The sequence below is a fragment of the Anopheles merus genome, chromosome 2R (genome assembly GCF_017562075.2).
Source record: "Anopheles merus strain MAF chromosome 2R, AmerM5.1, whole genome shotgun sequence".
Lineage (NCBI taxonomy): Eukaryota > Metazoa > Arthropoda > Insecta > Diptera > Culicidae > Anopheles > Anopheles merus.
Genome location: NC_054082.1, coordinates 24,140,375 through 24,167,094, shown reverse-complemented (window position 1 = coordinate 24,167,094; position 26,720 = coordinate 24,140,375). Strand labels below are relative to the sequence as shown.

Below are 26,720 nucleotides of genomic sequence, written 5' to 3'. Positions count from 1 at the left end.
CATTTGCTACTTATACTACAGTCAATAATATTTATAATTCGAGAAAGCAAACACACTCACACACACACACAAGCTGAACACGCCTGTTCGTAACAATGGATAATCCTTAGGGAATGATTAAGTGGAGTTGATACTAAGAAAGGATGATTAAATAATGCAGAAAGGAAATAATAATAATAATAAAAAACATTGGATCAATTTTCCTCTTTTGTTAAACAGGTTTTGTGTTGTTTTTTTTCTGAAACTTCCTCCGTAATATCTCAAATAAATCTACAGTGAATCGCAATATCCACAGGACGTCAGGCTACATCCCTTTATTTAGAGATTTGCCTACATTTAGGCGCTTTACTGTAATCGCGGTTCGCAATTACAGAACGCGGGGGCCAAAGTGCTCCCCGTAGATGCCAGTGATAGTGCTTAATTTTTTTTAATGTTTACATTTAATTCTGTTATCAAATTTTATGTTTATTTGTTTATATTTTACTTTTAAACATGCCAGCTATTTTAAAATGCATCGGAGCAATAGATGATATTCCCTCGAAAATCTTAACATTCAGTCTTGAGAGAAATGTATTCGATTGTACTGTTACATTTGCTTATCTTTAGCGTATTTTTGTACCTTTACAGTATTATTATACAGTTCTCCTTGTGCATGAAATTATGTAAATAATTTTGTCAAAAAATGTCATTATTTTATATGTGCACTTCTTTCTGCGTATTCTCCCTCAACCAACACTCTCACGTCTCTTCACGCCTCAACAAAGCACGGTGGCGCTCATAAATCATACTACGGACAGCAATGATCTTTAAATCGAAGCTGAGCCGACCCAAACTGAGCACAAGCCCAACCTCGAACCGCACCGATGCGCCCAGACCGGGGAACCAGTTTGATTTTGACCACTTTTCGTTTCGCCGAAACCAGACCGGACCGGAGCCATTGCCATTGCTCATGTACGCGGCGTGTCGGTAACTCGATTTATTGACGGGCGAGCATTACAAAACCTTCCGAAACACCTCCATCGCCAGACCGTTTGTGGTGAGGGATGACATTTAAAAGCTTCAGAAAACGGTCTTAACCAGTTGTACGGTAAAACTCCCCCACCCCCCCCCCCCTCTCCCTACGCTTGAAGTGATACTTTTATTTCTGTCTCCTCTTTTGGGAAGCTATCTCCTCCCTGCTGTGACGGATGTGACGCATGTGGGCTGGGCCGGCTGGTTTAAAATAAGCAATACTGTTGACTTTGCCGCGGATCGAACTTCTAGGAACGTGTCGGAATCAGGGGGTTTCCCTGTCCCTGACCGGCAATTCACTATAAGCCAGCCAAACCAACTCTCGATGGCGGTTGCGCCGCACAAGGAGAGGGAGGGGGGGGATGAAATTCGTAATGGTTCCACCGACAGTCTGCGTAAACGGCTTGCGCACGTGACAAACTGACAAACGCGCGCGATTTGACGTCGTTCGTGTACCCATGGTAACCACTATTGCTGCAAGCGAATCTTTTCAAGACATCCGATTTGGTAATTTCCATCTGGTCGCTCCTCCTTTCCCCCGTCTCATACTACTCGCCCCCGGACCGGTTCGGCTCAGAACGCATCGGGTGGAGTAGGGCCAGTAAATCGCTGCCCAGCAGACCTTCGGCCGCATCGTGTACGGCAGTGCAGCAGTGTTGCATAATGGTCCACTGGTGGCAGTACATACAGCCCCGTCAACTGTCATGTCATCCATTCCAGCCCATGCCACTGCATGCGTCATTGCGCGGCATAATGCGCAAGCTTCCGAAATGCGTCCGATAATGCAGTGGGCATGTGGGCATCATTTGAAGGTACAGCTCAAAACATTTTCAGACGCATACGCTTTTGGTTACCCATGATGGGAGGGCGAGAGACTTTACCGTCCACGACACGCGTTTGCCTCATTTCCGCTGTCCGGGAGGGGGGGGGGGGAGCCAGAGAGTCTATCATCATGTAAATTCTAGGGTCAGTGCTGTGCAAACTTGTTCTTTAGCGTAACAACCGTTGGCATGGCAAATGAACAAAGTTTTGCAAAATTAAAGCTTTCTGCACAATGCCACCTACCCAGAGCTGGTAAAGGTCAGTGGAAAACAGTTAACTATCACAACAAACACTATGAGAAAAGTTGTTATCCTATGACGTCAAAAACTCCCAACAGAAGCACCTGGAAACTGGACAATGCCAACCAGCGTGCATTCTAGCTGGAAGAGGAAAATGCTTCCGGTTTTTCATCATTACGCACCGAAAGGTTAGCCCTTTAAGGTTATCACTTGGGGAAGTATGACGATGACGCTTGTTACGATATTGTTTTCTATTCGATTTGATAGTATTTTCATTGACAAGTAACATACAATATAAAAGAGTAAGAGTGGAAAAGAAAGAGCAATAATTTAAATCATTATGCTTCTTCTTTGGCACAACAATCAATGACGGTCAAGGCCTGCTTCTGTACCACTAGTGGGCTTGGCTTTCAGTGACTTACAGATTACTCATAGCAGGATTATCAGCCCTACGTGGGGGAAGGCACGATCCATTCGGGGCTTGAACCCACGAGGTGCATGTTAGTTGATTTAAAGTTTATAAACTAGTCATATCAAGGTGGAATGTATAATGAGGTGTAGTTTTAGCGCTTTTGGCGATCCCCCCCCTGGGCTCCGATTTTGACAGATGGTTTTCCGCTTGTATATGTATTGATGGATTGTTTACGTTTTGCATGGTCAATATTTGGTGGAGATCAATTTGGGTGAATATTTTAATTTATTAGAACACAGCCCGTGATTTAAAATGGAAATTTTCCTTCGAGAACTTGAAGCGTTCGCCAAACGCGGAAAACTAACTGTCAGTTTTCTTCGTTGATTCTTCTTCCACCTAGCTGTCAAAACGGGCTTATAACTTGACCTGATATCTTTACGGTCCTTGAGTCATATTCTTAATTTTAGTTAAAAAAAACAGTGGCGTTTTCTCATTTCTATTCTTCTGATCGTATTGTTTTTGTTCGGATTATTTCTTTTTCTCCTTCTTCTTCTTCTTCTGCTTCTGCTTCTTCTTCTTCTTCTTCTTCTTCTTCTTCTTCTTCTTCTTCTTCTTCTTCTTCTTCTTCTTCTTCTTTTGCTTCTAGGTTTTCTATTCTTCTGTTTCTTACCGTTCTTTTAATTATTCTTTGTCTTCTTAATGTTCCCCTTTTAACTTCTTTCATTAACATTCAGCTTCTAGAAGTCAATTTTGAAAACTGATTGAATTAGCATGTTCCAAAACTTGCTTGCTCTTTTTTGCGTTTCCTTTTATTCTTTGTTTTGATACTACTACACATTCTTCTAACATCTTTCTACCTACTATTTTTTCTTCTTTTCTTTTGGTATTTGGGCATACGTTTATGCCAGTTTTTGAAATATTTTTTTTTTTCGGTAAACACCTATTTTCTTATCTTACTAAGCTTTACCTTCTTAAAACACATTTTAATCGTACTTTATTTTATCGTACTTAATGGAAACGTCTCAGCCAAAAAGCAGTATCCACAAAAAAACGATCGAAACACATATCGAAACGGTTTGGATGTGTTGTGACCTGTAAAGAAAGCTTTCATTTCCTCACCCCAACAAAACTATAGACGATCGTTCCTCCCGTTAAAGACAAGGGCATTAAACGATCGTCGTAGATCGTTTAGTCTATTTCTTCCTTTCATCATTCCATTATATGCAAAAATTCACATTTGCAACATAAAAAAAACACACACACACACACACACACACACACACACACACACACACACACACACCAAAAAGCAACTACAAACAATTGTGCCGGCGGGTTGATTTGTGCCCCACACTCCGTGCGCACCATTTTGCCCGCTCGTGAACGCACGAAATGCACGTTTTCTTCCTACCAGGTGTTTATTACTTCGTCTTCAAACACTACGTCACACCGGTGGAATCGCATGTCGCATTGTGTTGTGGGTCGTGGGGTGTTTTCTCTCGATCCGGGGGGTCGGAACCTGCCTCCCAAATCTCCATTTTCCATGCCACCATTCTCATCATCTTCAGAAAACAAAACGAAAAAAAATCGCAAAATAGCAAGAGAAAACGTAAATTATTTACCTTTATGGGAAGGTTTTCGTGTGGGTTTTTCCCTGCCGGATTGTTAAATAGTATGGTGGTTGATTTAGCTCGCGATAGAGAGAGAAGAAAAAAACATCAAAAGACGCAACGCTGGTAGAAAGAGGCGCAAAATAGCACACAATCGCGCATTTAAATTATCGTGTTTGATGGGTTTATCTTAAGAATTTGCAAATATTATTCATAAGCAATGTTGATAGGGAAAATCTGGAAGGAGAGATCTGATTAAATTAATCAAAACCTGAAACCGAAACGGTAACTCGACGCGATCGTGCCGGAGCTTTCCCGGCCATTCTTCACCTTGACCTTGTTTTCGTGTGTTTATGGGTGTTTGCTCAAAAGTGCTTCCATTTGTAACCAATGCACCAAAGCGCATGATTAATCACATACACAGATCGTTCCCCTGCTTTTTTTCTCTCTCGCTCAGCCCCAAAATGACCTCCATCACCGTTGAAGGTTTGCGGTGGGTGTGGGTGTGTGTTTTCCCGTGCCAAACCATTTCACCTTCGTGCTACACTCTGCCATACGACTGATACATCGGTCGGTGGATCAAACGGGCCGCAAGCAGCCGCAGCATCAGGGCAGTTCCGGGGCTGTTTAGGAAATCAAACACAGTCACACAATACTGTGCTGTGGTGATGAGTGGGCACTCATTTTTTCTCACCATCGTTTACACGTACAGCACGCGTAAAAAGCTCATTGAATGGAGGATGATCGATGATCGTGCCCTCGGAGAAGGATGGCAGGGAGCGCGGCAAAGGGCGTTCATTGATGGTAAATCCGGAAGCCGGAGACCGGACGCGTGCCGCCCCGGCCCCGGCTACCTAATCGAGATCGGTTGCGGGAAAAACCGATCATTTCGGTGGACCCCTTCTTGAATGAATTTAATCTTAGCGAATTCATGCTGAATGTGTTTGAAATGATGAGAAGGGCCAGTTTTAAATTGATTATCCGCAGCACACGCGCCGTGCGTCCTTGTACGTGATCGAAAGATCGAGTAGCAAGGACGTAATCGAAGCAGCAGCACCACCAGCTTGGTTACCTTTTTCTTGTTTGTTTCCCCCTCATTTTTCTCTAATCAACGTCCAATTAAGGGGTGGCTCGTTCGTCGATCGATGTCGAGAGGAAGACGACTTCCTTCTACTGTACGCCTTGTAGGCAGGGAAAAACGAACAAAAACCAAAAAACTCGATCGACTACGTTTGGGTGAGTCAAGAAATTAGCGTGACAAACTTGTTCGGGCCGGTGTGCCTCCGGTCCCCTTAACCAATCCACATTCACCACATTACGATCGCCACCAACACAACCGCTGGACTGCCCGCTGCATTCACCGCCAGGCCGCCAGTAGTAAAAGGAAGCGCGAATCGATGCAGACCGCCGCGTGTGACGCGTGTGTGACTTTGGATAGATTTTTCTCGAACACACCCGGTCCCCCGGCCCGGATTGGCGTGGAGGGTGGGGTGTTCGATGTCTGTGTGTGTGTGTAAATGTGCACTCCCTGGGAGAGGGGGGAATAGGGACAAAAAGTCGCCCCAGGCTCGTATTCGTGCATGCTGCATTTTGCTTTTGCATGAATGATCGAGTTTACTATTTGTTGACATTTGAATGCGCCTTTCATGGTGTGCGTTTATGGCAGGGGATTAGCAGCTGCAAGGTGCTACTTTGGCAACGATCAACCTATGACACTTCCTGATTCCATTCCAAATTTTAATTAAAATTTAATAAAGAAAAACATATTTTACCACTTTACATCACCAACTCCAAAATGCAAAATTGACTCATGGACTCGTAAAACAAAACACCAAAAGGTTCAAAGTTCACAGCTTCGGATGCAGAAAAAAAGCCTGCCCCAAGCGGCTGAGCACGTGTAGGCGTCACGCACCCGTGCCCATCCGATTTCCTTTCACCGGCCTTTTACGGGCCAACCAACAGCCAACACAACGGTGGCTCCACACCAACTCTCCGGTAGAATAATCTCTGATGATACGTTTAAAAATGAACGAAACAAAAAAAAAGACCGCCTTAAGGAAAAAGCCCACTACCGCGACGACAACGAGGACTACCGTCGATGACTGTGCGGGCGCGACTTTCACCATCCAATTGCGATTCGAAGCGTCTGGAGTGAGGATTGTAATTATTGCTGCTGTTATTATTCGCACTAAAGCTGTAAGGGTAGTAGTGCTGGTAGTAGTCACCGTCGCCTTCTTGAACACCATAACAGGCGTTTGTCGTCCGTTTTTTTCTTCTCTCTTTCTCTCTCTCGCTCTCTCTCTCTCTCTCTCTATCTATCTATCTCGCCTTATACTACGCTTTCCTGCCCAACCCCCACCACCAAAAGTCGCAACCAAACCACCGAAAAGAAGGCGCACAGACAGCAAAAGGGTGCTAAGCAACGAACCCCCCCCCCATTTCCACCTCTCTCGCCCTCTCTCCCTCTCTTTCCATTTCGGTACCATTGTACCACGATCGCGCATCGTGTGCATCTCGTGTGCACTCGCTGGAGTGAGCATACGATTCGCTCTCTCTTTCTCTCTCTCTCTCTCACTCGCTTGAGCGCGTGCCCATCAAATGGGGTTCGGTTTCGGAGCGGTTGGGAAAGGGATGAAATTGGGCGGGCTGGTGGTGGGGTACAGCAGAAAAGCAAGAAATAGCGAATCTCGCGCACGGCCAGCGTCATTCATCGTCAAACCATCTGTGTGGTGCGTTCGTTTATCGAGCCGTTTCGGGATTGTCCCTCCCCCCAATCGCAGCTGGACCAAAGTTGTTAACCGTCGCTTTGCCAGGTCAGTACAAAGGTTCAGTGTTGAGTGTACAGTGTGTCGTGCGTGCGTGTGTGTATGTGTCTCTCCGAGCATTTTAAGTGTGTTCTAAGTAGGCTACATTTATTTTAGTACATTTGCGCTGTGTTTTGCTAGAAGTGCTCTCATGCCTCACAGGAGAATGTGCACCTTTGCACGATCGAATGTGTGTAAGTTTTTTTTTTTGTTGTGCGTCGTCGTTGTGACTGTCTGTGACTCTCGCGTCGCCCGTACTTGGACAGCTCGTGCGCCCCACGGTGTGCTGATTAATTTTTATTAGAAAATTGTGTGTGTTCCCTCGCCTGCAACTACGGGGTTCTTTCTTCTTTTTTTGTTGTTCCGGGATCGGCTGCTCAAATGGTTAACAAAGCAATGGACGCAACTGGTAGCATCAACAAAATAATAAAAATCACAAAAACATACCACACGCTCTCGGGCGGTCCCGGTGCTAGTTGCCCGCATGCACGTGGTTGTGGTCCCTGTCCCTTCGTACAAAAAAAATGCCGGATGATCTGATCAACGACACCACAATGTAGCCACAGCGACAACAAGAGAGAGATATTTGTATTTGCTCACTTGAAACGAAACTCTTAGTACACGCGCCATTAGTCCATTAGTAGGCTAAGTAGTGTTGTTTGCAGCAAGTGTGCTCGCGCAAGTTCCAACTCCCCTTTACAACTGATTCATTTTCTTGTTTGTTTCTTCCCCGAATTTGGTCCTGTGCCTATGATATCATTATAGAACCCACTGTGCGTGCCACCTTCCCACACAAACACACACCAAGATGCGCTCGTTCACCGTCGTTGCCGTGCTGGCCCTCAGCTTCTGCTACGTCCAGGCCGCCGATGAGGCTCCGGCCACGAAAGATGCGGCCGCCGCCGCCGCCCCGGCCGAAGGTGGAAAGACCTACAAACGACTCATCCCTGCCGATGTTCTGCGAGGTAAGTGTGTGTGTGTGCACCGACCCAATTGTTCATGAGCCGTTTTGCGCAAAGCGCGGCGCCGTTGTTTCCAGCAGACGGAACACGCGGAATGTCGTTGGCGCAATGTCGCATCTCCGAGTCGGATCGGTTTTGATTCGCGCGCCCAGCGGGCCACACCCGCTCGGGGAGGGACTTTTGTGCAATGCAATAGCTGCGTTGCCCACTTGGCCAAAGTGTGTGTGTGTGTGTACATTGTACCACCCGCAGCAGCAGCAGCAGCAGCAGCAGAAGACGAACAGCCCTGCCTCGAGCCGTCCCTGAAACGGAACGGTTAGCACATGGTACCACACCTTCGAGGGAGGTTGGCCGATCGATATGCAATACTAGCAGCGCAATTTCGTACAGCAACACTGTCGAAAGACGTCGATACAATCGGATCGGGTGCCCGCTGGTGGTAGAGTTTCCGTAGGCAGACGCATTTGCCGGCTACGCAAGGGTGCGGTTGCAACGGTTTCCTTCCTTCCCTTTTACCAATCGGTTGATCGGCCTACGATTGCAGGCATGTCAGGCGGTGTGTCCTCCTTTTGGGGGAATTGATTCCACCAAGAAGCATTCCACGGGTGACACACGGCTCACTAAGCAGTGGGCACACGCGCGAGCACAGAGCCGCATGCCAAGCAATTGTGCAACGCGGCCGACGCGGCCATGCGTTCGTTCACAAAACAATCACGATTTAGTGTGTGTCGCGCGGTTCTTTTTTCAAAGCCGCGCGCAAAAATGCAACCCGAAACCGGTTCGAATGTGTCTAAATGAGCAGCACTTACTCGCCACCGGGTAGTACGCATGGGTTAGTAGTTACATGCTACCTTACCTTAACATGCCCTCCCGATCACTGCTTTTGATCGGGGCGAGGCTGCTTGCTGTGTGTGAGCGGGCGATGGCGATCGCTCCGTCTCTTACGCGGAACCTTACAACAGTTGTACGCTGCGAACTGGTACACTACAATCCAAAGTGACAGTTAGCATAGTAGGCTGGGGTTGCGGCATACGGTCCAGTGCGCGAATGCGGTATTGAGAGCAAAAGCAGCGGTGTACGGTACGGTCTGCCTGTTGGCATTGAAGTCGAGGGACCGGTTCCGATCCTTTGGGGCGTCGACGGTACTACATCGCACACCACCACCACCACCACCACCACCCCCAGCCCGCTTTATACACCTTTCTATGGGTCTGAGAGGGTTTTTGATGACTGACCCGCTGCAAACCTGTTAACGGGTGGGCCTAAAGTGCGTGCCTAAAATGCGCTACTACCAGGCTTTGCAAGGGTGGTGATTAAAATTTCTATCCACTACTGCAACCTGCTCGCAGGCAACCCAAAGCAGGACGGTGGAAGGGGTGGACATGGAGAGTGCGCATGGCAAGCTAACAAGAAGGATATGAAAATGAGAGTATCGTTAGGGGTTGGTCTGCCGACTAGCAAAAAGGGAAAACCACCATCACCTGTCGCCGTTATTTACACCGGTTTTGTGGTTAATTAAGTCCACCCCGCGCACTGTGTCCACTGTGTGTGTGTGTGTGTGTGTTTTCAGTGTCACCTTCAAGCCGATGGGGAGTGGAAAAAGATACTGAAGCAAAAAGATCGATTTTGTGCCGTGCTGTTTTAAAACGGCGTATAAAAGCTTTGCTGCTAATTTGCACCTAACGAACAAAGGAGGGCCACAGAAACCGGCCGCAGCAGGGTTCGTCTTCTGCGGTAAGATCATTGCTGCCGTTGTCCGCGGCAACCGATCTGGAAGCTTCTTTTCCTTGTCGGAGCGGAGAGAGCAATGCCCACAGGGCCAACCGTTTCCGTTTCCGTCCGACGTGAAAAGCCAAATCGAATACGTTGGTTTTGTCTCGTTTGTCGCTAGCACGCACAGTGTCATGGCGCTATGCTCACGGCGCCCATTAACATAACCGTTACGCATTGACACTGAAAAAAAAAAAAACAGAAGCTCCCCACAAATTCGGATGAGACATTGTGTTTGTGGAGGGGCTGCAGGGGATAATTTCACGCCGATTTGATGCCGATGTGCCATCGCGCAGAGTCTTCAACCTCCCATCGGTTCATCATCCGCGCATTACAAAAAAAAAACGCTTGGTTCATGGTAACTGTGCTGTGTGTTTGTATTTTTTTCCCTTCCCATGATCAACCCAACCCACTCGCAAGTGACTGCACCTGGGCTGTGTGAATGATTGTTTTATAAAGCACTTATCCCCCTGCGCTTTACTGTGACCCTGAACGTGTTGCTGCATCTACAGTTGCAACGCCAACCGTCATACTTTGTAAATCATTAACGCACTCTAATGGATCGTTGGTGATCGTATACCCCCTAACGCTGTGGTGTACTTGGGGCGGTTTTCGGGGAAGCGAGTCCCACAGCAAAGCTCTGCTTTTGCCACTCTGCGCACTTTAGTATTGGTTCGGGCGTTATAGATTTGTACCGGATCGTTAATCGATTTCACCGATCAGTCTGTATGCAGGAAACTTGCTCACCCCCTCCCCCCTCCCCCTCTTCTTACCCGCTTGTTAAAACCGTACACCGGCAACCGGATCCGGAGTGTTGATCCTTTCACTTTCCAATGGGTGTGCAATCTTTGGCAATTTAATTCGTATTATTAGTTTGTACTTGGGTTGCTTTCCTCATTGTTGTTGAGGTTTTTTTTTCTGCTTCACGGATGGCGCGTGGGGGTGCTGTTTCGTAAGCTTTCCGCAGCTAAATGGTGGGTTACGATTGTTTGCTACATTGTGGGCACGATCTTGTCCACGAATGTTCAAGACAATCCTTCATGACGATGAGCACGATCATGTGTACAACGATGATTTATTGTTGAAAATAATAAAACCCACCCAAGTGTGAATCGTTCCTTATTTAGTTAAGCAACGGTTTCATTAAAACAATGGCTTTTCAATATATGTTTCTGCTTGCTTTTCATCGTAAAGCAAAGCACTGCAAAAACCTGACAAATGTTTTAATTTGCTGTCTAAATTGGATCATAAAACTGTTTAAGATGTACATTGCAAAAAAAAAAATTTAAAAATGAAATGTAATATTAAAAAAAATAAAGGGCTAAAGCATATAACTCTTCCCATTACTATGCAGTTGAAAATGTCACCAAAAAAACTGTGTGCAAGATATAAAAACAATCAAAATTGTTCTTCCTCCTATTTGAAATAACAACCGTTTTTGTTGCAGTCCTCTTTGTAAGGGTCTCGGGTTCGCCGTCTATGGCAGTGCGTGATTTTGTAAGCGCTGTTTTGACTCCCATTTCATGGTTCAGCTTTTCATTCGATACTAGCACGGAAGTAACATTACTCATATGTGCTATTCAAACATTGCTCTGCAATGATGTGTGTGTGTTTGTGTGTTTCCGCAATCTCTAAACCGCCCTCAATATCACTCGCTTTGCAAAAGCCAACACATAGTGCTCAAGAAAAAATCAGGCAGATTTCTAAAGCAGAGCTACTGTGTGCTGTATCGCTTCTAATGCACCATCCCATTCCCCTAGCCCTCGGAAGGCATGAAAAGCTCAACAATCACCAATCCCTGCTGACTAATTAATTAGCATCGGCATTGGTGGCGACAGCAGCTGACAAAAGCGTCCGACGATGACGCCTTTGTTTACCGTTCGTACCAAACCAACAACTGTGTGGACGGCCACTGTCAAGGTGATAGTGATCGGGCGGCGATCAGCAGTCGGCTGGGACGCACGCCGGTGGCTGGGGCAGCACATTAGCACAACAACAAAAATGTCCACCACTCTCTCAATTCGTGTGCTAATTTGCTATTCCGAGCGTGAAAAAAAAAACGTTCACCAGCTTCGAAGAGGGCTTCGATGGGGTGGGTGGGTTGCGGTAATCCCCTTCTCGTACGATCTCTTCGCGACCGTGGTCGAAGGCCAGCAGAGAGTTGCTGCAACACAGTGGCAACAGCGTGCAGTGATTAGCCAGTTCCCAACCTGCCAGCCAGTTCAGGGGATCATCGAGAGCGGGGTGGATGAGGTTGATCGAGATTATCGAGGATCGAGTGCGCTCGACAGGCTTGCAAATGTCGTGCCAAGTCGTGCGCCAGAAGTGAAGGGAGCTGCTAGTGTGGATGTGTTTTATGGGATCATTCCACTCTAGGTCTCACTTCCCTTTTTCCAGTCCACTGTTTTTTTTTTTTTTTAAGTTCGTTCGCTTCGCGATCTTTCCGACATTCAATCTTGCTCGCACAAAGTTCACTTTCGCGCGACTCGCGTTATGCAACGATCGGATACACGTACCCCGCACGGAAGCTTGTACTCCCGGTACAGCCGTAAATGGATGGCTTGCGGAAAGGTAAATAAGTTGCTGCCACTTTTCACACCGCCAACGGGGGGGGGGGGGGGGCTTATTTCTTATTTCTCCAGCATCCAGCGGCAATTCAATGTTTGCACGCGCATGAGTCATATGCTGCTCGTGTATGCAACCAACCTGAAACCTGAACTCTTTCGCGGGGGACTCGGACAACCCCAAACTGAACCGAGCAAGCAAGTCTTCTTCTCGGGCGTAATGGTGCCGAATTTGCATATTATATCATTGGATTGCGACACGCGAAAAGGTTTCGCTAAACTGTCCAGTCCGATGGGCACACTTTTTTTTGGAAACCCCACACAAGCCAATGCCCCCCTGGTTTGCTTGGTTTGGACGGTGGACATGAAAGACGAGCTATTGTCGTTCTTGCTGCGCACACGCGGCGTGCTCTTGCATGCGTGAAGGCAATGGTTCGGGTGTGGGTTCGCTGTGGGATTTCCCCGGGGAGAAGAATAAAGACCGTCCCTCCAGAAATAGATCTTCGAGGCAAAGCGACACCGGAAACCAGTTTTTGATGCGATCATTAGTGTGCAAAATTTTGGTAGTATTGCTGTTTGTTTCCTTTTACGCGTTTTGCTTTCTTTGCGCATTGTTTTCCAAAAACCGGTTGGATTTCCTTGGGAAGCTTCGTGCGCCAAACGATGCGTGTGTCCGGCATCTTGGGACTTTGTTTCGGTCCGTATTTTTTATGTTATTGTAAAACAAAAATGAACTCTTCAACCTTTTGCTCAATCCCTTCCCACGCTTGTGTACAACTTCCAGACTTCCCCGGCATGTGCTTCGCCTCGACCAAGTGTGCCACCTTCGAGCCGGGCCAGTACTGGGATCTGACTCCATTCTGTGGCCGTTCCACCTGCGTGCTGTCGGACGATGCTCAGCCACGGTAAGTTTGGCACGACTTTAACGTTGTTTCTACTTTCATCTTTCTACTTAACCAATCCCTGCTTCTCTACCCCTATACTGCAGCCTGCTCGAGCTGGTAGAGGACTGCGGCCCGCTGCCACTGGCCAACGACAAGTGCAAGCTGGACACGGAGAAGACCAACAAGACGGCCCCGTTCCCGGCCTGCTGCCCGACGTTCACCTGCGAGCCGGGCGCGAAGCTGGAGTACCCCGAGATCAAGACTGCCCCCGAGTCGACCTCGGAGCAGTCAGCCAAGAACTAAGTGAGCCACGGGCGGCCACTGCAGTAACCATCTTAATCAATTAGCATGCGGACATGCTCCTATCCTAAGCAGTAGCGAAGCGAACAGTGTTTGAAGAAAAAGATGAAAAAAGATGATCCTCAAATAACATAACCACTGAAAAAAAGAACAAAAAAAAACACAACAAAAATCGAAAACTACCTTGCAAACTCTTTTTTATATATTTTTTTTGTGTTTGTTACAAACTTTGTTTGTTACCCTTTACATCACCGATCCGCCCTCTTCCCCGCCCAACCAACACGACACAGATCGATCCTCGACAGTAACAGCAAGCAGTATATGAACCATTAGTCAAGTTTGTGATATTAGAAGTATATATTTATCGGGAGAGGAAACGCACTAAGATGCAAACGATAAACAACAAACAAACAAACAAAAATACAGCATAAAACATCACAATCCTGTAATTTTCAACAGAAACTATAATAGAGAGAGATTGCAGCAAAGCAATTTTCAACAGAAACTATAATAGAGAGAGAGAGAGCGTATATGAGAAAAAATAGCGAGAGAGATAGAGGCTAGGATTCACCTTTCGTAGGTGCAGTAGTACAGTAGTGGAAAAGCAGTAGATTACTACTACCGGACATGAGAGTTCTACTATAGGCTTCCCTGTAAGGGGGATGTACCATGAAAAATGAAGACTCCTCGATGTTCTGTTGTGATTCTTCTTTCTTTCGATCTACATCTCGACCTGGGCGATACTCTCTCTCTATCTCTCTCTCTCTCTCCTTCTCGCTCATTCGTCCCCTCTCTTCATCATCCCACATCTTTCCGGTGCAGACAAACGATCATGTTGTATTGCGCAATGCAATAAGTTTTGTAATTTTTTATGTTTTTCTTTTTCGAACAATCCATTTTCAAATAAAATCAACTGAATTAAAGTAAATCCAACGTGCATGGGTAGTAAGTTTTGCATCTTCTTGGAGGTTGGGTATGGGTCAAATATCTGTTCTCTTTACAAAGGGGTATTTGTTTAAATTGTCATATAGTTTTTAAACTGTCCATCTTTAATCAATAAAATCGACATTCAAGCTAATGGTTTTGCATTTTTCTGATGAACACTTCTTGAGATGTACGCATATGCAAGAACCCCTACATGAAATGCAATTTCCGGACTTGCAAATGTGCAGAAACTTGTTGCATGTATTTAAAATAATCCGTTACAACCACGTGGTCATGGTTGTTGTCGAATTTAGGTGGGTGAGTTGCAGATGTATGCTCTGTGACAAAATGAATGAGAAACATACAAAATGAATGAGGAAAAAGTTGTAGATCGAACAAATTGAATTTATTAGTTGCTCACCTTTCATTAGCACCATTGCACGGCGTCAAAGTTATAAAACACCCTTGCCAGTTACAACTCTTTTGACCGAACGGCAAATCTGTCTGCGAGCGCTGTACTTTAACGTTCATCGTTGCAAAACATGTATTTGATTGTGTATATCATTTGCATTATTTTAGCATATTGTTTTATAATAAAATTACCCTCAAAAGTAAAAGTTTTTTTTTATTTGTTTCACAAGTTATCATTAGTGATGGGCCACGGTGCACTCAAAGCTGTCAAACAGACAGAAGGACAGCTGACACAGGGCGTGTACACACCATCATGAACAACATGCAATGCGATTTAATTTCTATTTTTCAGTAAAAAAAAATCAAATTAAATGCAGTTTTCTTTTTCATAATAATTCTAAGCCACAAAACTGTAATATAAAGCTGATTTCATTAGATATCACAACAATTTACACGTCGTATTTACCCGCTCAATGAAGCATTGCAATTCACGCGTCCTGTCTGTCGTCATTCATTCGTTGTTTATTGTTGGCGCAACCTAAAAGCAGCATGATTCTTTATTAGGCGTTTTATCGCACGAAATTAAATCCGTTTCATTGTAAATTAGTGTGCACGGTAGCAAAGCTACTCGCCGTCCAGTGCGTGGAACCAACCGAAACCGAAAAAGACCACCGGACACATTACATAACATGGGAGGCGGAACGTCCAGGGTAAGCGGAACCTTCTCCCCCCGGTTTTGTGGTGATGATCCGCGGCCGGGTGAAATGTGCCCACTGTCAGCTTCTTGCATAGCTAATGGCTAATTCCTGTTTCGTCTATCTCCTTTAAACAGGCAGAACCGTCCCAGGAAGGTCGCCGGGAGCCGGATTTTACCCGCTTCAAGGCACGGGTGGACCGGGTGTACATAGCAGGGCTGAAGCGGACGCACGACGACTACGTACAGCGGGCGGCACGTCACCTGTTCAATGCGCAAAACTTTCAGGACGTTATCGTGGAGACGGCAAAGTACTAGTGGCCGCCGAGCCAGTCCCATAGCGTGTGTTGTATATTGACATTTCGTTTTGTCCGTTTCGGATTTTAGCGTCAAGGATGATCTGCTCCGATTAGGCATCTACAAGAACCTGCGCATCTCAATCGATACGAGCAAGGGCGAGGGAGCGTCCAAGAACGGGTACACGGTCACGTTCACGGGCGAGGAGCTGTCCCGCATCACTGGCAACGTTGGTGTTGAGGTTGGCCAAAACGATGGAGCTGCTACCACCGGTAGGACAAAAGCAACATTATCTGATTGGTGTACCATTTCTGAATCGTTTTAACCGTGTTTGTTGTTGCTCTTTCGCTCCATACCCTTAGAATTGGTCACGCCGAATCTGTTTGGACGTGGCGAACGGCTCAGCTTAAACCTAAGCCGCAGCTACGTGCGCAACAGTGTGGTGAATATTAAGCTCACCAAACCCTTTTACCATACGGCCGTGGGCGATTATGAGCCAGAGTAAGTATGATGGACAATGGTTTCCGAGGTTAGCTGGTAACCTCACGCTTCCCTTGTCCGGTGTTTCAGAACTTCCCTCACCGTGTTCCGGAATGCATCGCCCCATCCCTGGTCCAAGTATCGGCTCGAGGACAACGGTGCGCTGCTCGACTTTTCCTTCGCCATCCCGTCGCTCGGCTTCAGCAACAGCCTCCAGTACGAGCTGGGCATGAAGGAGCTGTTTGCGCTCGACAAGCAGACGCCGTTCTTCGTGCGCGAACATTGCGGCCCTCGGCTAGTGTCTACCTTCCGCTACATTGGCCAGTACGAGGGTCGGGACGATAGCGTGTTTCCGTCGAGCGGCGTGTACGCAAAGGGCACGACCGAGCTGATCGGTAGCCGCCTGTCCCAGCTCGGCATCGTACGGCAGGAGCTGCATGCCGAGCTGAACGTGCCACTGTTTCTCGGCGCCTCGGTGCAGCTGTGCGGTCGGATCGGTGCGATACTGCAGGACAAGCGCAAGGAATCGCTACCGATCAATCAACTGTTTTTCCCCGGCGGTCCGCAAACGTTGCGCGGCTTTGAGCTGGCCGGTGCTTGTCCGCGGCGCGACGGCATTGCGGCCGGCTGTCGATCGTACTGGACGACGGGGCTGCATCTGTGGAGCCCGCTACCCTTCAACCAGTACTTCGGCGGGTTCGGCAATCTGTTCCGGACACATGCGTTCTACAATATCGGCACGTGCGATACTTACACTACGGGTAGGTGTGATTCGGTGGTCGCGGGCAAGCAAGTGCGCACTTTTTCATTGGACCGAATTTTTGTTTCCTTGCAGACAAACTGCGCAGCACGGCAGGAATCGGCATCGCGTTCCGCATGGGCCAGAAGGCGCGCATCGAGTTCAACTACTGCCAGCCGCTCTCGTACGAGGCGGGCGATCGGGTAGTGAAAGGGTTCCAGTTTGGCATCGGTTACGAGTTTGTCTAGAAAGTGTTCAAACGTTCTCTCGAACCACTCGTACCTCTCGTGCTACTACTCCGTCTTTTGGTTTCGAAACCACCCAGCTCCACACTAGCTTTCCGTGAACATTCGTTCCGTTCTGTTTCCACGTTCCTTCTCCAGCCGTACTCCTCCCGCCCTCCTGCTTCTCGTTCTTGAGCATTTGCTTTTCTGTTTTTTTTTACGTATTTTAACGCATTTTCACCCGTGTTTGCGTGCTCGGACACTAGCTGCTAGCAAACGAATGTACCACAACCTCACGAGTCAGTATGTTTAAGTTATGACGCGACGAGCAGTGCATAGATAATATAAAAAAAGGAAATATATAAATATAAAATGAAGCTAGATGCGTTCTAGAGGGATAGCTTGAGGGTTGATTTAAAGAAAGAAACTATAAAAAACAGGGGGCTATTTCGCAAACTCTCTGTAAATCACATATACCACGGGTTTTGCAGTTCAATCCTAATTCATCACTTTGGATTTTATTAATTATGATACTTTTATTATGTTCACTTTTATTTGTTCCTCCTCCCTCGTTTTGTCTTGGTTTAGAGCGTTAGAAGAGAATTTTGAAAATGTTATACTTATAGGTACACGAACCACGCGCCCTCCCAAACCTTGGAGTGTGTTCCCTCGTGGGGTAAGTTTTTGTTGTCGTGTTTGTTGCAAGTGTAAAACTGTGCTAATCTTATAAGAGGAACACTCTTGACGATTTAAAACACAAACACACACACACACACGCTCATACATAGAAACAGAATCTAGTTTGAATGCTGCAAACGCCGCAACCGATATTTACGCATTTTGCCCGCTAATAATGTCTTGCAGAGAGCGGACAAGAACGCTAACGAAAAGTTCACATCATCGCAGAACAACAATGAACAAAAAAAACTCGTCCCTGCCATGTGCACCCATACAGTCACACTATCCTCTACTTTGTACAACGTTGCAACGATACCGTTAGGAGACGCGAAGCGTAAAATGCGTGCGCCTTTTGTTTTCAGCGGGAAATGTACAGCGGCGGTACCTTAAATTAGTTAGTTACACGTAAATTACGCACTAAATTGCATACGGGTGGTTCTGCGTGGTGCGGGTTTCCTCGTGCCCGTTTTTCTTCTTTTCATTATTTTCATTGCATATCCAACAACAATCCATTTCCGGTTGCAGCTCTATCATTACACACGGGCGATCCGTCCCCAGTACGTTATGCCCCAAGTGTGTTTGCTTGTGTTTGTGTGTGTGTGTGACGATCACTTGCAATTTTTAGTAGCACAAAAAGGGAGAAAACAAACAAATAAGCAAAGAACACACTTTACCATCATAACCTATAGCCAAACGTAAAATATCCTAAAAAGAGAGAGGAAAAAAAACGAAGCATTCTCTCTTATCAACCTACAAGATAAAAATAAGAGTAAATCGCAGACATGTGCATTGTGTTTGGCTGCGTGTGTTTTATGTATCTTCTCTGTATCCCTGCTGTGTAGTGTATGTGCATAATATAGCTGTGTGTATGTTGTGTGCGCCTGTCTGACGACAACACACGCCATTTTTCCCGGTTTTAACCTAAAACCTGTTTTAAAATGTACATTCAATGACCGGAAGAGGGGAACAGACGACACGCCCCAGGACGCTTTCCCCCAAAACAGCTGGTCACATTCCTTTTTTCCCGCACACGCTTACGGCGATGGGGAATCGTACTCTTCGTCCGTTGTGCCGTACTTATCCTCCTGGAAAGCTTTGGAGTTGTCGCCGCGCTTCACAAAATCCATCGCCGACTCCTCGAGCGCTTTCTGGATCATTTCCCGCTCCGACAACTGTCCGAAGCCTGAAAGAAAGTCGACTGTACGTTAGCCCTGGGACTGGGAATGGGGACGATGGGTTGTTTGGTGCTTGCAGGGCTCAAATGGAATGTACTCACTACCGTCGTCTGTGTAGGAAGACTCGAGCAGGGACTGATAAAACTCGGACATTGGCGTTTCGTCGCGCGCTGCTCCCGTCGATGGTGGCAGGGACGATGGAAAGAGGACACTTGCACCAACGCCACCAGCACCAGCGCCACCACTACCACTGCTACTGCTTTCCTCCTCTGTGCCGTCTCTGGCCGGAGGCGGCATTGTGCTCGACGTGCTCGGTGGAGATGGCGTGGGGGATTTTTCTACAATGAAGGAACCATTAATTTGATCTGTTTGCAGCACAAACACAACCATTGTTGCACCCCTTACCTTCAGCAGGGCTTTCGGAACGGCGTGGACTGTTCGAGGATGTGCTGGATGTACGGTTACCGTTCGCTTTGCACTTTTTCGTTTCTGCGCTGTTCGTTTTCTCGATCCTGTTGGGCAAATTGAGTTGAAAACTGAATGCGTTAGTTGATAATAATGCCACACACACACGCACACACACACACGCGCGCACGGAACAGTTGGACCGGAGGCGAGCACTTACGGTGAATTAATGTTACGCTTTTTCCGACGGTTACATTCGCTGCTGCAGCTGGTGCTATTATTGTTGCTTCCCGTGCCATTGCCGTTCGAGCTTGCGCCGCTTCCGTAGTAGTAATGCTGCTGGGAGGATGACGGCGAGGACGAGCAGCAGTCCAGTTCGAACGAACTGTTCTTGGAGCTGGACGAGCAGGCGCCCCGATCGCTTCCCATGCCGGACGAAATGGGCGCCTGCTGCTGGTTGCCATGGCCTGCCGACGGCGGCGATTTGCGAAGCTCGAGCAGATACGAGGAAGCCGACTGGGACCCGCTGGCACAGGCGGCCATCATTTCGGTCGAGGTGATCGTGCTGCTGGTGCTTTTGTTCTGGCTGGAGCCACCGCCGGCCCCGAGCCGCGCTTCCCGGCAGTACTGGGCGTACGATTCGCGGGCAATCTGCTCCTCGATCTCTTCGTTCGTTGCCTCCCAGTCGGTCGTTTTCAGCTTGTCCTCCAGCATCGTCTTCTCGATCTCGAGCTCCTCGCTCATGCGCACCGCGTCCGCCACCTGCTTGATGTCGAGCTCGTCCGGCCGGTAGCCGGCCAGGCCGAGCCCTACGCCGACGGACGCTTTGTACGGGTTGACGATGGCGTTGTAGTGCGAGCTGCGCTGGTAGGACAGCCGGAACGGTTCGTTGCCATTGTTGATTTGATCCGAGTTGAAAATGTTGGTAGGTTCTGTAACGGTGAAGGGAAAGGTTGTTAATCCATGCGAGGAGGGGGGGGGGGGAGGTTACATTAAACCTCCTCTGCGCTCTGCCTACCTGTTTGATAGCAATACAGTTCCACGGAACGATTGTACATTTCAGACATTGCTTGAATTTCTATGTGATTGCCGTGCACGTGATTGGCGCGCTTTCGCTCGACGTAATCGGCGATATCTTCGGTAACGAATTGTGCGAAATATTCGCGATTTTGATACTGCAAAACAGAAAAGAACGCCAGGATGTACAGTACCACACCGATCGCTGCACATTCCCCACAGTTTATCCCACTCCAACTTACAATGTAGTCCATCGTTTGCTGGCGGATCGCTTCGTGCATCTCCTGATCGCCGTAGATCTGCAGCGATATCGCCCGAAACAGGCACGCACCGTCCTCCTCCATCTCGTGCAGAATGAAGCCCCGCTCGGACAGGACCTTCGCGAACGCTTCGTCGCGCTTCTTCCACTCGTCCGCCGTCAGCTGCGCGTCCTTCGAGTCGATATACTCATCGCCACTGTTGTACCCCGAGCGGACCTCCTCCAGCACCGCGTTCAGATCGACACCGGACGCTCCCGGACTGCCCACCACAGCCTGGTGGCTGTTTAGCAGCGATCCACCTGCCCCGGCTGACTGGTGGGTGCTTTTGGGAGATCGACCCCCGCCCGCCGCACTGGCCAGTGTGCTGGAGCAGGCGGTGGACTGCTTTTTGCCACTGGCAGACGGTTGCAGCACCACATGATGATGATAGCTGGGTGAACCGGTTGCCTTTTCCCGTTCGCGACTTTCACGCTTGTGGTAATGGTCACGCTTTAGACGTCCAAGACTAGAAGTAGAAAAGGATGGATTTAGTATTTTGGTATATTTAGCTAATTTTCAACTAGCATTTCAGTACTAGTTTTGTTCAAATTAAGCAATAAATTAGTTTAAAAATTCAATCAAAATAAATTAGTTACAAATTTTGATCTAAAATTTAGTATTATAATTCCGTCGTCAAGTTCCAGAAAAAAGGTAAGCATTTCCATAATTTGGCCGGCAAATGAAGAGGAAACGGGAGTGGAGTGGAGTTTTGTTTACTTTCTAATCTGCTTCTTTCACTGTTTCGCTTTGACGTTTGCATGACATTTGCTGCAAAGAAAACGATCATGATCTCGAATTTCTAATCTACGGTAATATTTTTTAAACATTTAAAACCGTTCAATAATCCAAAAAGAGGAACATAAAACCAACTTTCCAGAAAAACCGTCCCATGCCCCAAGCATAGCATTGAGACAGAGGAGACTTTTTTGCTTCAGTGTTAATAGCAGGAACAAAAAATAAACAAACTAACATAAATCATAGTACGGACACACGCTCTGAGGCCACGGCAGGCGACACACACACACACACACACACACACCATACGGGGCCAGAAGGAAAGAAGCGACACAGAAGAGAGCGGAGGTCAACACCTAAAAATAGTCACTCCTCCTACTCCTCCTCCTCACGGATCCGCCGAATCTCGCAAGACAATGCATATGGGTGGTGGGGGGTAGGCGAAAAGCCAGATCTGTTTTCACGCCAGTCCAAATAAAGCGACGACAGGATGCGAAGGAATACCGAGGGGTGAAGAAAAGTAGAAGCACGCCACGGCGCACGCTGCAGTTTCGCCCGTAGCACGTTCTTCGAGTTCGGCACCGATCTCAAGTGCCATCTTGGTGGAGGTTTACTTCTTCTTGAAATCGGAATTAGTATGTAAATACTGCATCATCTCTGTGCGGCAGTAAACCGTGACGGTGGTCTCTGCAAGCATCCTCCCTTTAATCAAAGCACTGTGCGCTGGAAGATGGGACGAAGGGGGAAGAGATTCGTTGCAATCGGAACCTTACAAACATGGCCGAAACGCCGAACGGAGTAATTTCCGTACAATCAAAGCAACTCTTTTTGGGGTGCAAAAAAAAACAAAAGTATGCACCCCTTCCCAACCATTACACACGCACACAACATGACGACGATGACGACCACACGGCGACGCCATTTGGAAAGAACATTGGAATTGGAAATCGATACTACGGTTGAGCAGCATACTCGTCCCACTCCACCCGTGGGAGGACCGATTTCCCGATAAAGCTGTACCTTCCGTCGAGTCGGGGGTGGATGGTTCGGGGTGGACGTACATGAAGCATCGTTAGGGTGGGAGAAGGTACTACTGTCGGTGTACGGTGATAATTTTCTTACTTTTTGTGTGGGCTCCTACGATGACGTACTACGCTGTCACTGTCGAAGCTGTGCGGTGTTAGCACCCGTTTTTCCCTTGGCAGTGCCTGTGGAGAAAACAGAGAACCAGAGAGGAAGGAACAAGGCAAGAAGGAAAAATAAGCGTGACACACATATTGCTTCGCTACACATGCATTCCAAAAAGGCTTGTACGGGCGCTGCTGGGCAGGTGTGGGTTACACTTTTTAACCTCCCTCACTTTTAACACTTTTAACCTCCCTCCCTCCACCGCATAGCGGAGGTGGGGCAGGTTTGACAATAATGGAGGGGTAAAAGGAACCACCCGGACGAGCCAATATTTACCTGCGATTCCGATGACGACAGCTGATTAAGCACCACATTACGGTGCGACGTACGGACGCCCGCATTCCCCACACCGTGCACGTTCTGAGGCGTGCCCTCCTGCGTTTCCTCTTTAGCACTTTTCTGATTGACCACGGGTTTGATAGTCATCGCGAATTTCCGCTTTTCACACCATGCACAGCCGCGGAATTAGAACTACACCATGCACACACACACACACGCACGCACGACCTTTCCCCGCTTCACACAATGGCTGGCAGTCACAGCACGCACAGTTTCACACAAAGAAGGTACACAGACTTTGCTACGGGCAAGCAGCGAGAGCAAGTTCTTTCCCGCACACCAAAACTTCCTGCTGCACACACCGACCTCGGTACAGCGCGAGAGATTGGTTACGACCACGACACCACGACGACGACGACGACGACGACGACAACGACGACAAAAAATTGCTACCACTATTGCTTCTTCCACTGTTGCTACCTATTGCTCAGGCGGGGTTGCAACCAAAAAGAAAAAGATACGAGCTGCTACGTACGGCGCTGAACGACGCACTTTTTTCGCCAGCTATTTCTGAAACGACGACAGCGATGGAAGTTGATGGAAAAAAGCTCTCCGGGCTGGATCAAAAAGCAATTGTGGCACACACAATATTATTGTTTAGCAGCTGGGGGAAGAGCGAGTGCCACCAGCGAGAGTGAATGAAACGGGCTGATTTTGATGTTTTTCCAGGAATGTGAAATGACAGTGACAGGCGCGTACTCGATTCGAGCACTGCCACGGGCTCGAGTTGTCGGAACGAGATAGAAAATAGATTTTTAATTTTTTGTAGGAGATGAAGTTGGTAAAATAACTTTATTTATATGAGGGAAAATTAAAAATAATAAATACGACTAACCTCAAACATGTACATACATAAAGACGAGTTATAGAATCTGGCAATCATCTGCAGTCTGTACAATCGTAAAAGGCCTGCCTACATACATTAGTTGGAAATAATTGTACACATACACTTTATTCATTCAAATGCATCATTTCAGCAGTCGTTTTTTCACATATTCATACAATAATTACACGTTAAGACCAAAATAATATAGAAACAGCCATCACGAGACACGCAAACGAAACGTACGGTGATTTCCTTTCGCCTACTCGGGCAAACTTCCAGAACAGTCCAAGCATACTACAATACAAGATAGGCATGTCATTAGTGCTTGAGCGTTTTAATCTCTAGCGTTGTGTTTTGCGAGTTTTATACATTCCTTACCCGGTTTTATTTCGATCCACAATGCTGGGAAACAGCGACCGAAGATACGTGCAGGTGCATATCAGCAGCAGCAGAACGGAAAGAAGGCTTTGAAAGTTGAATATCGCACTCTGTGGAAAGGATTGGCATTAGTACACACTTACGAAAGGGTATTTTTGCACGTATTCAACGTACCATTTTCTGTTTTGTACCGAAAACTAGCCGCAGCGATTGGAGAAATCTGCTACTTTTGTTGCGATTTTGCGTATGACGTAGCGGGTGTTTACGTTTGGCACGCAATGACAACAGATGACAGCGGTCGAGCAAAACTGCACGAAAAGTGCTATTCTAGCAGTTGGAATCTGGACAGAGGGATCGGACCTCGATATTCGTGGCCGAATATCATTATGTGCAAGAATTATCGGGTGATTATTGAGTTTCAAATCGCTACAGCAGATGATTGAATATTTCGTTTTGCTTCATTTTTAAATACAGGCTGAAATAAATTATTAATTAAACATAATTATAACAACAAAAAAACATTACACGATAGTTTGATGACCGTTCAGCGCCCTGTTCAGCGCAATTTGTAAACAAACCATATAAACAAACAAACGTCAAACGAACGCACGTGCTGGCGTAGGTGCCGATACAGTGAAACAAAGTTTTTTTCATGTGCAGTTAAAATGTCTCAATTCAAGAAAACCGATAGTAAAATCTACGCAAAAACCGCGACGGTACTGTCGCCGGACACAATCTATTGGAAAAAGCTAGGGGTAAGTCGCTAGAAGTAGTTGAAAGCTGCATCTCACTCACCGCTGTATTAGCGCATACTGATGTGGTCTCTTATCGCTGGCTAGGTGCCCACACTGGTGAAAGAGTTCGGTGCCATCGACTACATCGACTTCTGCCCGGTAGAACCGTACCTGTTCGCGGTGACAGCCTCGGTCCGCGTGCAGATCTACAACCCCATCACAAAGCTCGTGGTGAAAAACATAACAAAGTTCCAAGAGGCAGCCCACGGCGGATCGTTTCGCAAGGACGGCAATCTGCTGGTGGCGGGCGACGAACTCGGCAAAGTGCGCCTGTTCGATGTGACCACCCGCACGATCCTGCGATACTTCGAGGGTCACAAGGCTCCGGTGCATCGCACGTTCTTTACCGCGGACGGACACCATGTAGCGAGCTTCTCGGACGATCGTACCGTCGGGTACTGGGATATTGCGACGGAAAACCATCTGCACACGTTCACCGGCCACGAGGACTACATTCGGGCCGGTTGCACCAGCCCGGTCAGCCCGAACATAATCCTGTCCGGCGGGTATGACCGTAAAATCCGAATGTACGACACGCGTGTGAAAGAGTGCGTCATGACCGTGGACCACGGGCAGCCGGTAGAATCGTTGGTGTTTTTGCCGAGCGGTGGCATCTTCATCAGTGCCGGCGGTACCTCGGTGAACGTGTACGATGCCCTGTCCGGCGGCCGGCAGCTGGCCCAGCTCTCCCAGCACCACAAAACGGTCACCTGCCTGCAGCTGGCCAGCGATGGCAAGCGTCTGTTTTCCGGCAGCTTGGACCGGCACGTGAAGGTGTACGACATAGCCACCTACCAGGTGGTGCACACGATCGACAGCTCGAACGCGATTCTGAGCCTCGGCATCTCGAAGAACGACGACACGCTCGTGACGGGCATGGTGGACGGTTTGATCGCCATCTATCGGCGCGAGGGCGATCCGCGGGACGAGCAGCCGAAACAGCGGGTGCGCAAGGGCCACCACCAGCACATCTTCGAGCCGGCCGACCAGCAGGTGGAGGAGTTCAAGTACGTGCGCTACGAAGGGCACGATCGGGCACTGCGTAAGTACGAGTACAAGAAGGCCCTGGATGCGGTCATGGCGGCCAAGGTAAGGGGAATGTGGCCGGAGAAAACCGTGGCCCTCATTAAGGAGCTAATCCGGCGGAAGGGTCTGCACCGGGCGCTGGACGATCGTTCGCCCGAGTCGTTGGTGCACTTCATCAACTTTCTCACGCGTCACATCGGCGACTATCGGTTCACGCCCGTGCTGATCGACGCGGGCAATATTCTGCTGGACGTGTACGAAGATTCGCTGGAAAAGTTTGCCGGCACGATCGTGGGCAAAGCGTTCGTGACGCTCGCGAACAAGCTGCAGACGGAGGAGCAGCTGGTGCAGGAGTTCCTGAACCTGCAGGGTATGCTGGACATGATTTCGGTGGCGGCGGATACGGCGGAACCGGACACCGTAGACGATGCGATCGCACCGTACGACGCCTCGAACAAGGCGAAGAATCAAACGGTCATATCGGTCGACTGACCCGAACGTGTTCGCACGGGGAGGGATAAACAACGCAAGAAAAAATAGAAACTATCAACCCATACAGTAAAGGGAAGCGTAATGGGTAATTATTCTTTCTGGCTCAAAGGCCGAAAGCACGGGAAAGAAAACAGGTAAATCAACGTGAAAATGTTGTCATTTATTTTGTTAAACGTTCACTTCCACTTATACATGTGTTTTTTTTGTATTATTATTCTTTT

General features: G+C 47.8%; 5 protein-coding genes across 7 annotated transcripts; 3 read left to right on the top strand and 2 right to left on the bottom strand.

Moving 5' to 3' along the window:
- Positions 1–6,773: 6,773 nt before the first annotated feature.
- On the top strand, positions 6,774–14,306 carry LOC121589144. 2 transcript variants are annotated; one of them, XM_041907816.1, is made up of 4 exons: positions 6,774–6,907; positions 7,664–7,863; positions 12,979–13,099; positions 13,183–14,306. In XM_041907816.1, the coding sequence occupies exons 2-4, from the start codon at positions 7,707–7,709 to the stop codon at positions 13,379–13,381; spliced, it is 477 nt and encodes a 158-aa protein (XP_041763750.1). In that variant the 5' UTR covers positions 6,774–6,907; positions 7,664–7,706; the 3' UTR covers positions 13,382–14,306. The 2 variants fall into 2 exon arrangements, with proteins under 2 accessions (XP_041763750.1, XP_041763751.1); XM_041907817.1 differs by lacking the exon at positions 6,774–6,907 and adding an exon at positions 6,994–7,092.
- Positions 14,307–15,150: 844 nt separating this feature from the next.
- LOC121589919 (SAM50-like protein CG7639) lies at positions 15,151–17,524 on the top strand. The gene is made up of 6 exons (XM_041909178.1): positions 15,151–15,423; positions 15,546–15,718; positions 15,795–15,976; positions 16,067–16,205; positions 16,275–16,945; positions 17,020–17,524. The coding sequence occupies exons 1-6, from the start codon at positions 15,403–15,405 to the stop codon at positions 17,169–17,171; spliced, it is 1,338 nt and encodes a 445-aa protein (XP_041765112.1). The 5' UTR covers positions 15,151–15,402; the 3' UTR covers positions 17,172–17,524.
- A 106-nt stretch (positions 17,525–17,630) lies between these two features.
- LOC121588855 (OTU domain-containing protein 5-B) lies at positions 17,631–23,652 on the bottom strand. Of its 2 annotated transcripts, none has more exons than XM_041907284.1 (8): positions 22,921–23,652; positions 22,579–22,664; positions 20,665–21,187; positions 20,424–20,580; positions 19,626–20,337; positions 19,406–19,536; positions 19,102–19,338; positions 17,631–19,008 (listed from the first exon to the last, which is right to left on the bottom strand). In XM_041907284.1, the coding sequence occupies exons 1-8, from the start codon at positions 23,068–23,070 to the stop codon at positions 18,860–18,862; spliced, it is 2,145 nt and encodes a 714-aa protein (XP_041763218.1). In that variant the 5' UTR covers positions 23,071–23,652; the 3' UTR covers positions 17,631–18,859. The 2 variants fall into 2 exon arrangements, with proteins under 2 accessions (XP_041763218.1, XP_041763219.1); XM_041907285.1 differs by having other exon boundaries at positions 19,406–19,512; positions 22,921–23,649.
- Positions 23,653–23,905: 253 nt separating this feature from the next.
- LOC121588856 (protein kish) lies at positions 23,906–24,454 on the bottom strand. Its single transcript, XM_041907286.1, has 3 exons — positions 24,362–24,454; positions 24,188–24,297; positions 23,906–24,103 (listed from the first exon to the last, which is right to left on the bottom strand). The coding sequence occupies exons 1-3, from the start codon at positions 24,362–24,364 to the stop codon at positions 23,998–24,000; spliced, it is 219 nt and encodes a 72-aa protein (XP_041763220.1). The 5' UTR covers positions 24,365–24,454; the 3' UTR covers positions 23,906–23,997.
- Positions 24,455–24,765: 311 nt separating this feature from the next.
- Positions 24,766–26,668, top strand: LOC121588720 (U3 small nucleolar RNA-associated protein 15 homolog). The gene is made up of 2 exons (XM_041907003.1): positions 24,766–24,942; positions 25,027–26,668. Exons 1-2 carry the CDS (start codon positions 24,853–24,855, stop codon positions 26,497–26,499), a joined length of 1,563 nt encoding a protein of 520 aa, XP_041762937.1. The 5' UTR covers positions 24,766–24,852; the 3' UTR covers positions 26,500–26,668.
- The last annotated feature ends 52 nt before the right edge of the window (positions 26,669–26,720 follow it).

Bases quoted from the DNA above. Each gene is read 5' to 3' on its own strand.
- LOC121588720 (XM_041907003.1), top strand. From the start codon at position 24,853: ATGTCTCAATTCAAGAAAACCGATAGTAAAATCTACGCAAAAACCGCG. The intron at 24,943-25,026 runs GTAAGTCGCTAG...ATCGCTGGCTAG, and splicing joins TCTATTGGAAAAAGCTAGGG to GTGCCCACACTGGTGAAAGA.
- LOC121588856 (XM_041907286.1), bottom strand. The intron at 24,104-24,187 runs GTAAGGAATGTA...CTTGTATTGTAG, and splicing joins GTGGATCGAAATAAAACCGG to TATGCTTGGACTGTTCTGGA.
- LOC121589144 (XM_041907816.1), top strand. From the start codon at position 7,707: ATGCGCTCGTTCACCGTCGTTGCCGTGCTGGCCCTCAGCTTCTGCTAC. The intron at 7,864-12,978 runs GTAAGTGTGTGT...TACAACTTCCAG, and splicing joins CCCTGCCGATGTTCTGCGAG to ACTTCCCCGGCATGTGCTTC. The intron at 13,100-13,182 runs GTAAGTTTGGCA...CCTATACTGCAG, and splicing joins TCGGACGATGCTCAGCCACG to CCTGCTCGAGCTGGTAGAGG.
- LOC121589919 (XM_041909178.1), top strand. From the start codon at position 15,403: ATGGGAGGCGGAACGTCCAGG. The intron at 15,977-16,066 runs GTAGGACAAAAG...CCATACCCTTAG, and splicing joins CGATGGAGCTGCTACCACCG to AATTGGTCACGCCGAATCTG. The intron at 16,946-17,019 runs GTAGGTGTGATT...GTTTCCTTGCAG, and splicing joins GTGCGATACTTACACTACGG to ACAAACTGCGCAGCACGGCA.
- LOC121588855 (XM_041907284.1), bottom strand. From the start codon at position 23,070: ATGACTATCAAACCCGTGGTCAATCAGAAAAGTGCTAAAGAGGAAACG. The intron at 21,188-22,578 runs GTAAGAAAATTA...TTCTACTTCTAG, and splicing joins CGTAGGAGCCCACACAAAAA to TCTTGGACGTCTAAAGCGTG. The intron at 20,581-20,664 runs GTAAGTTGGAGT...TCTGTTTTGCAG, and splicing joins AGCAAACGATGGACTACATT to TATCAAAATCGCGAATATTT.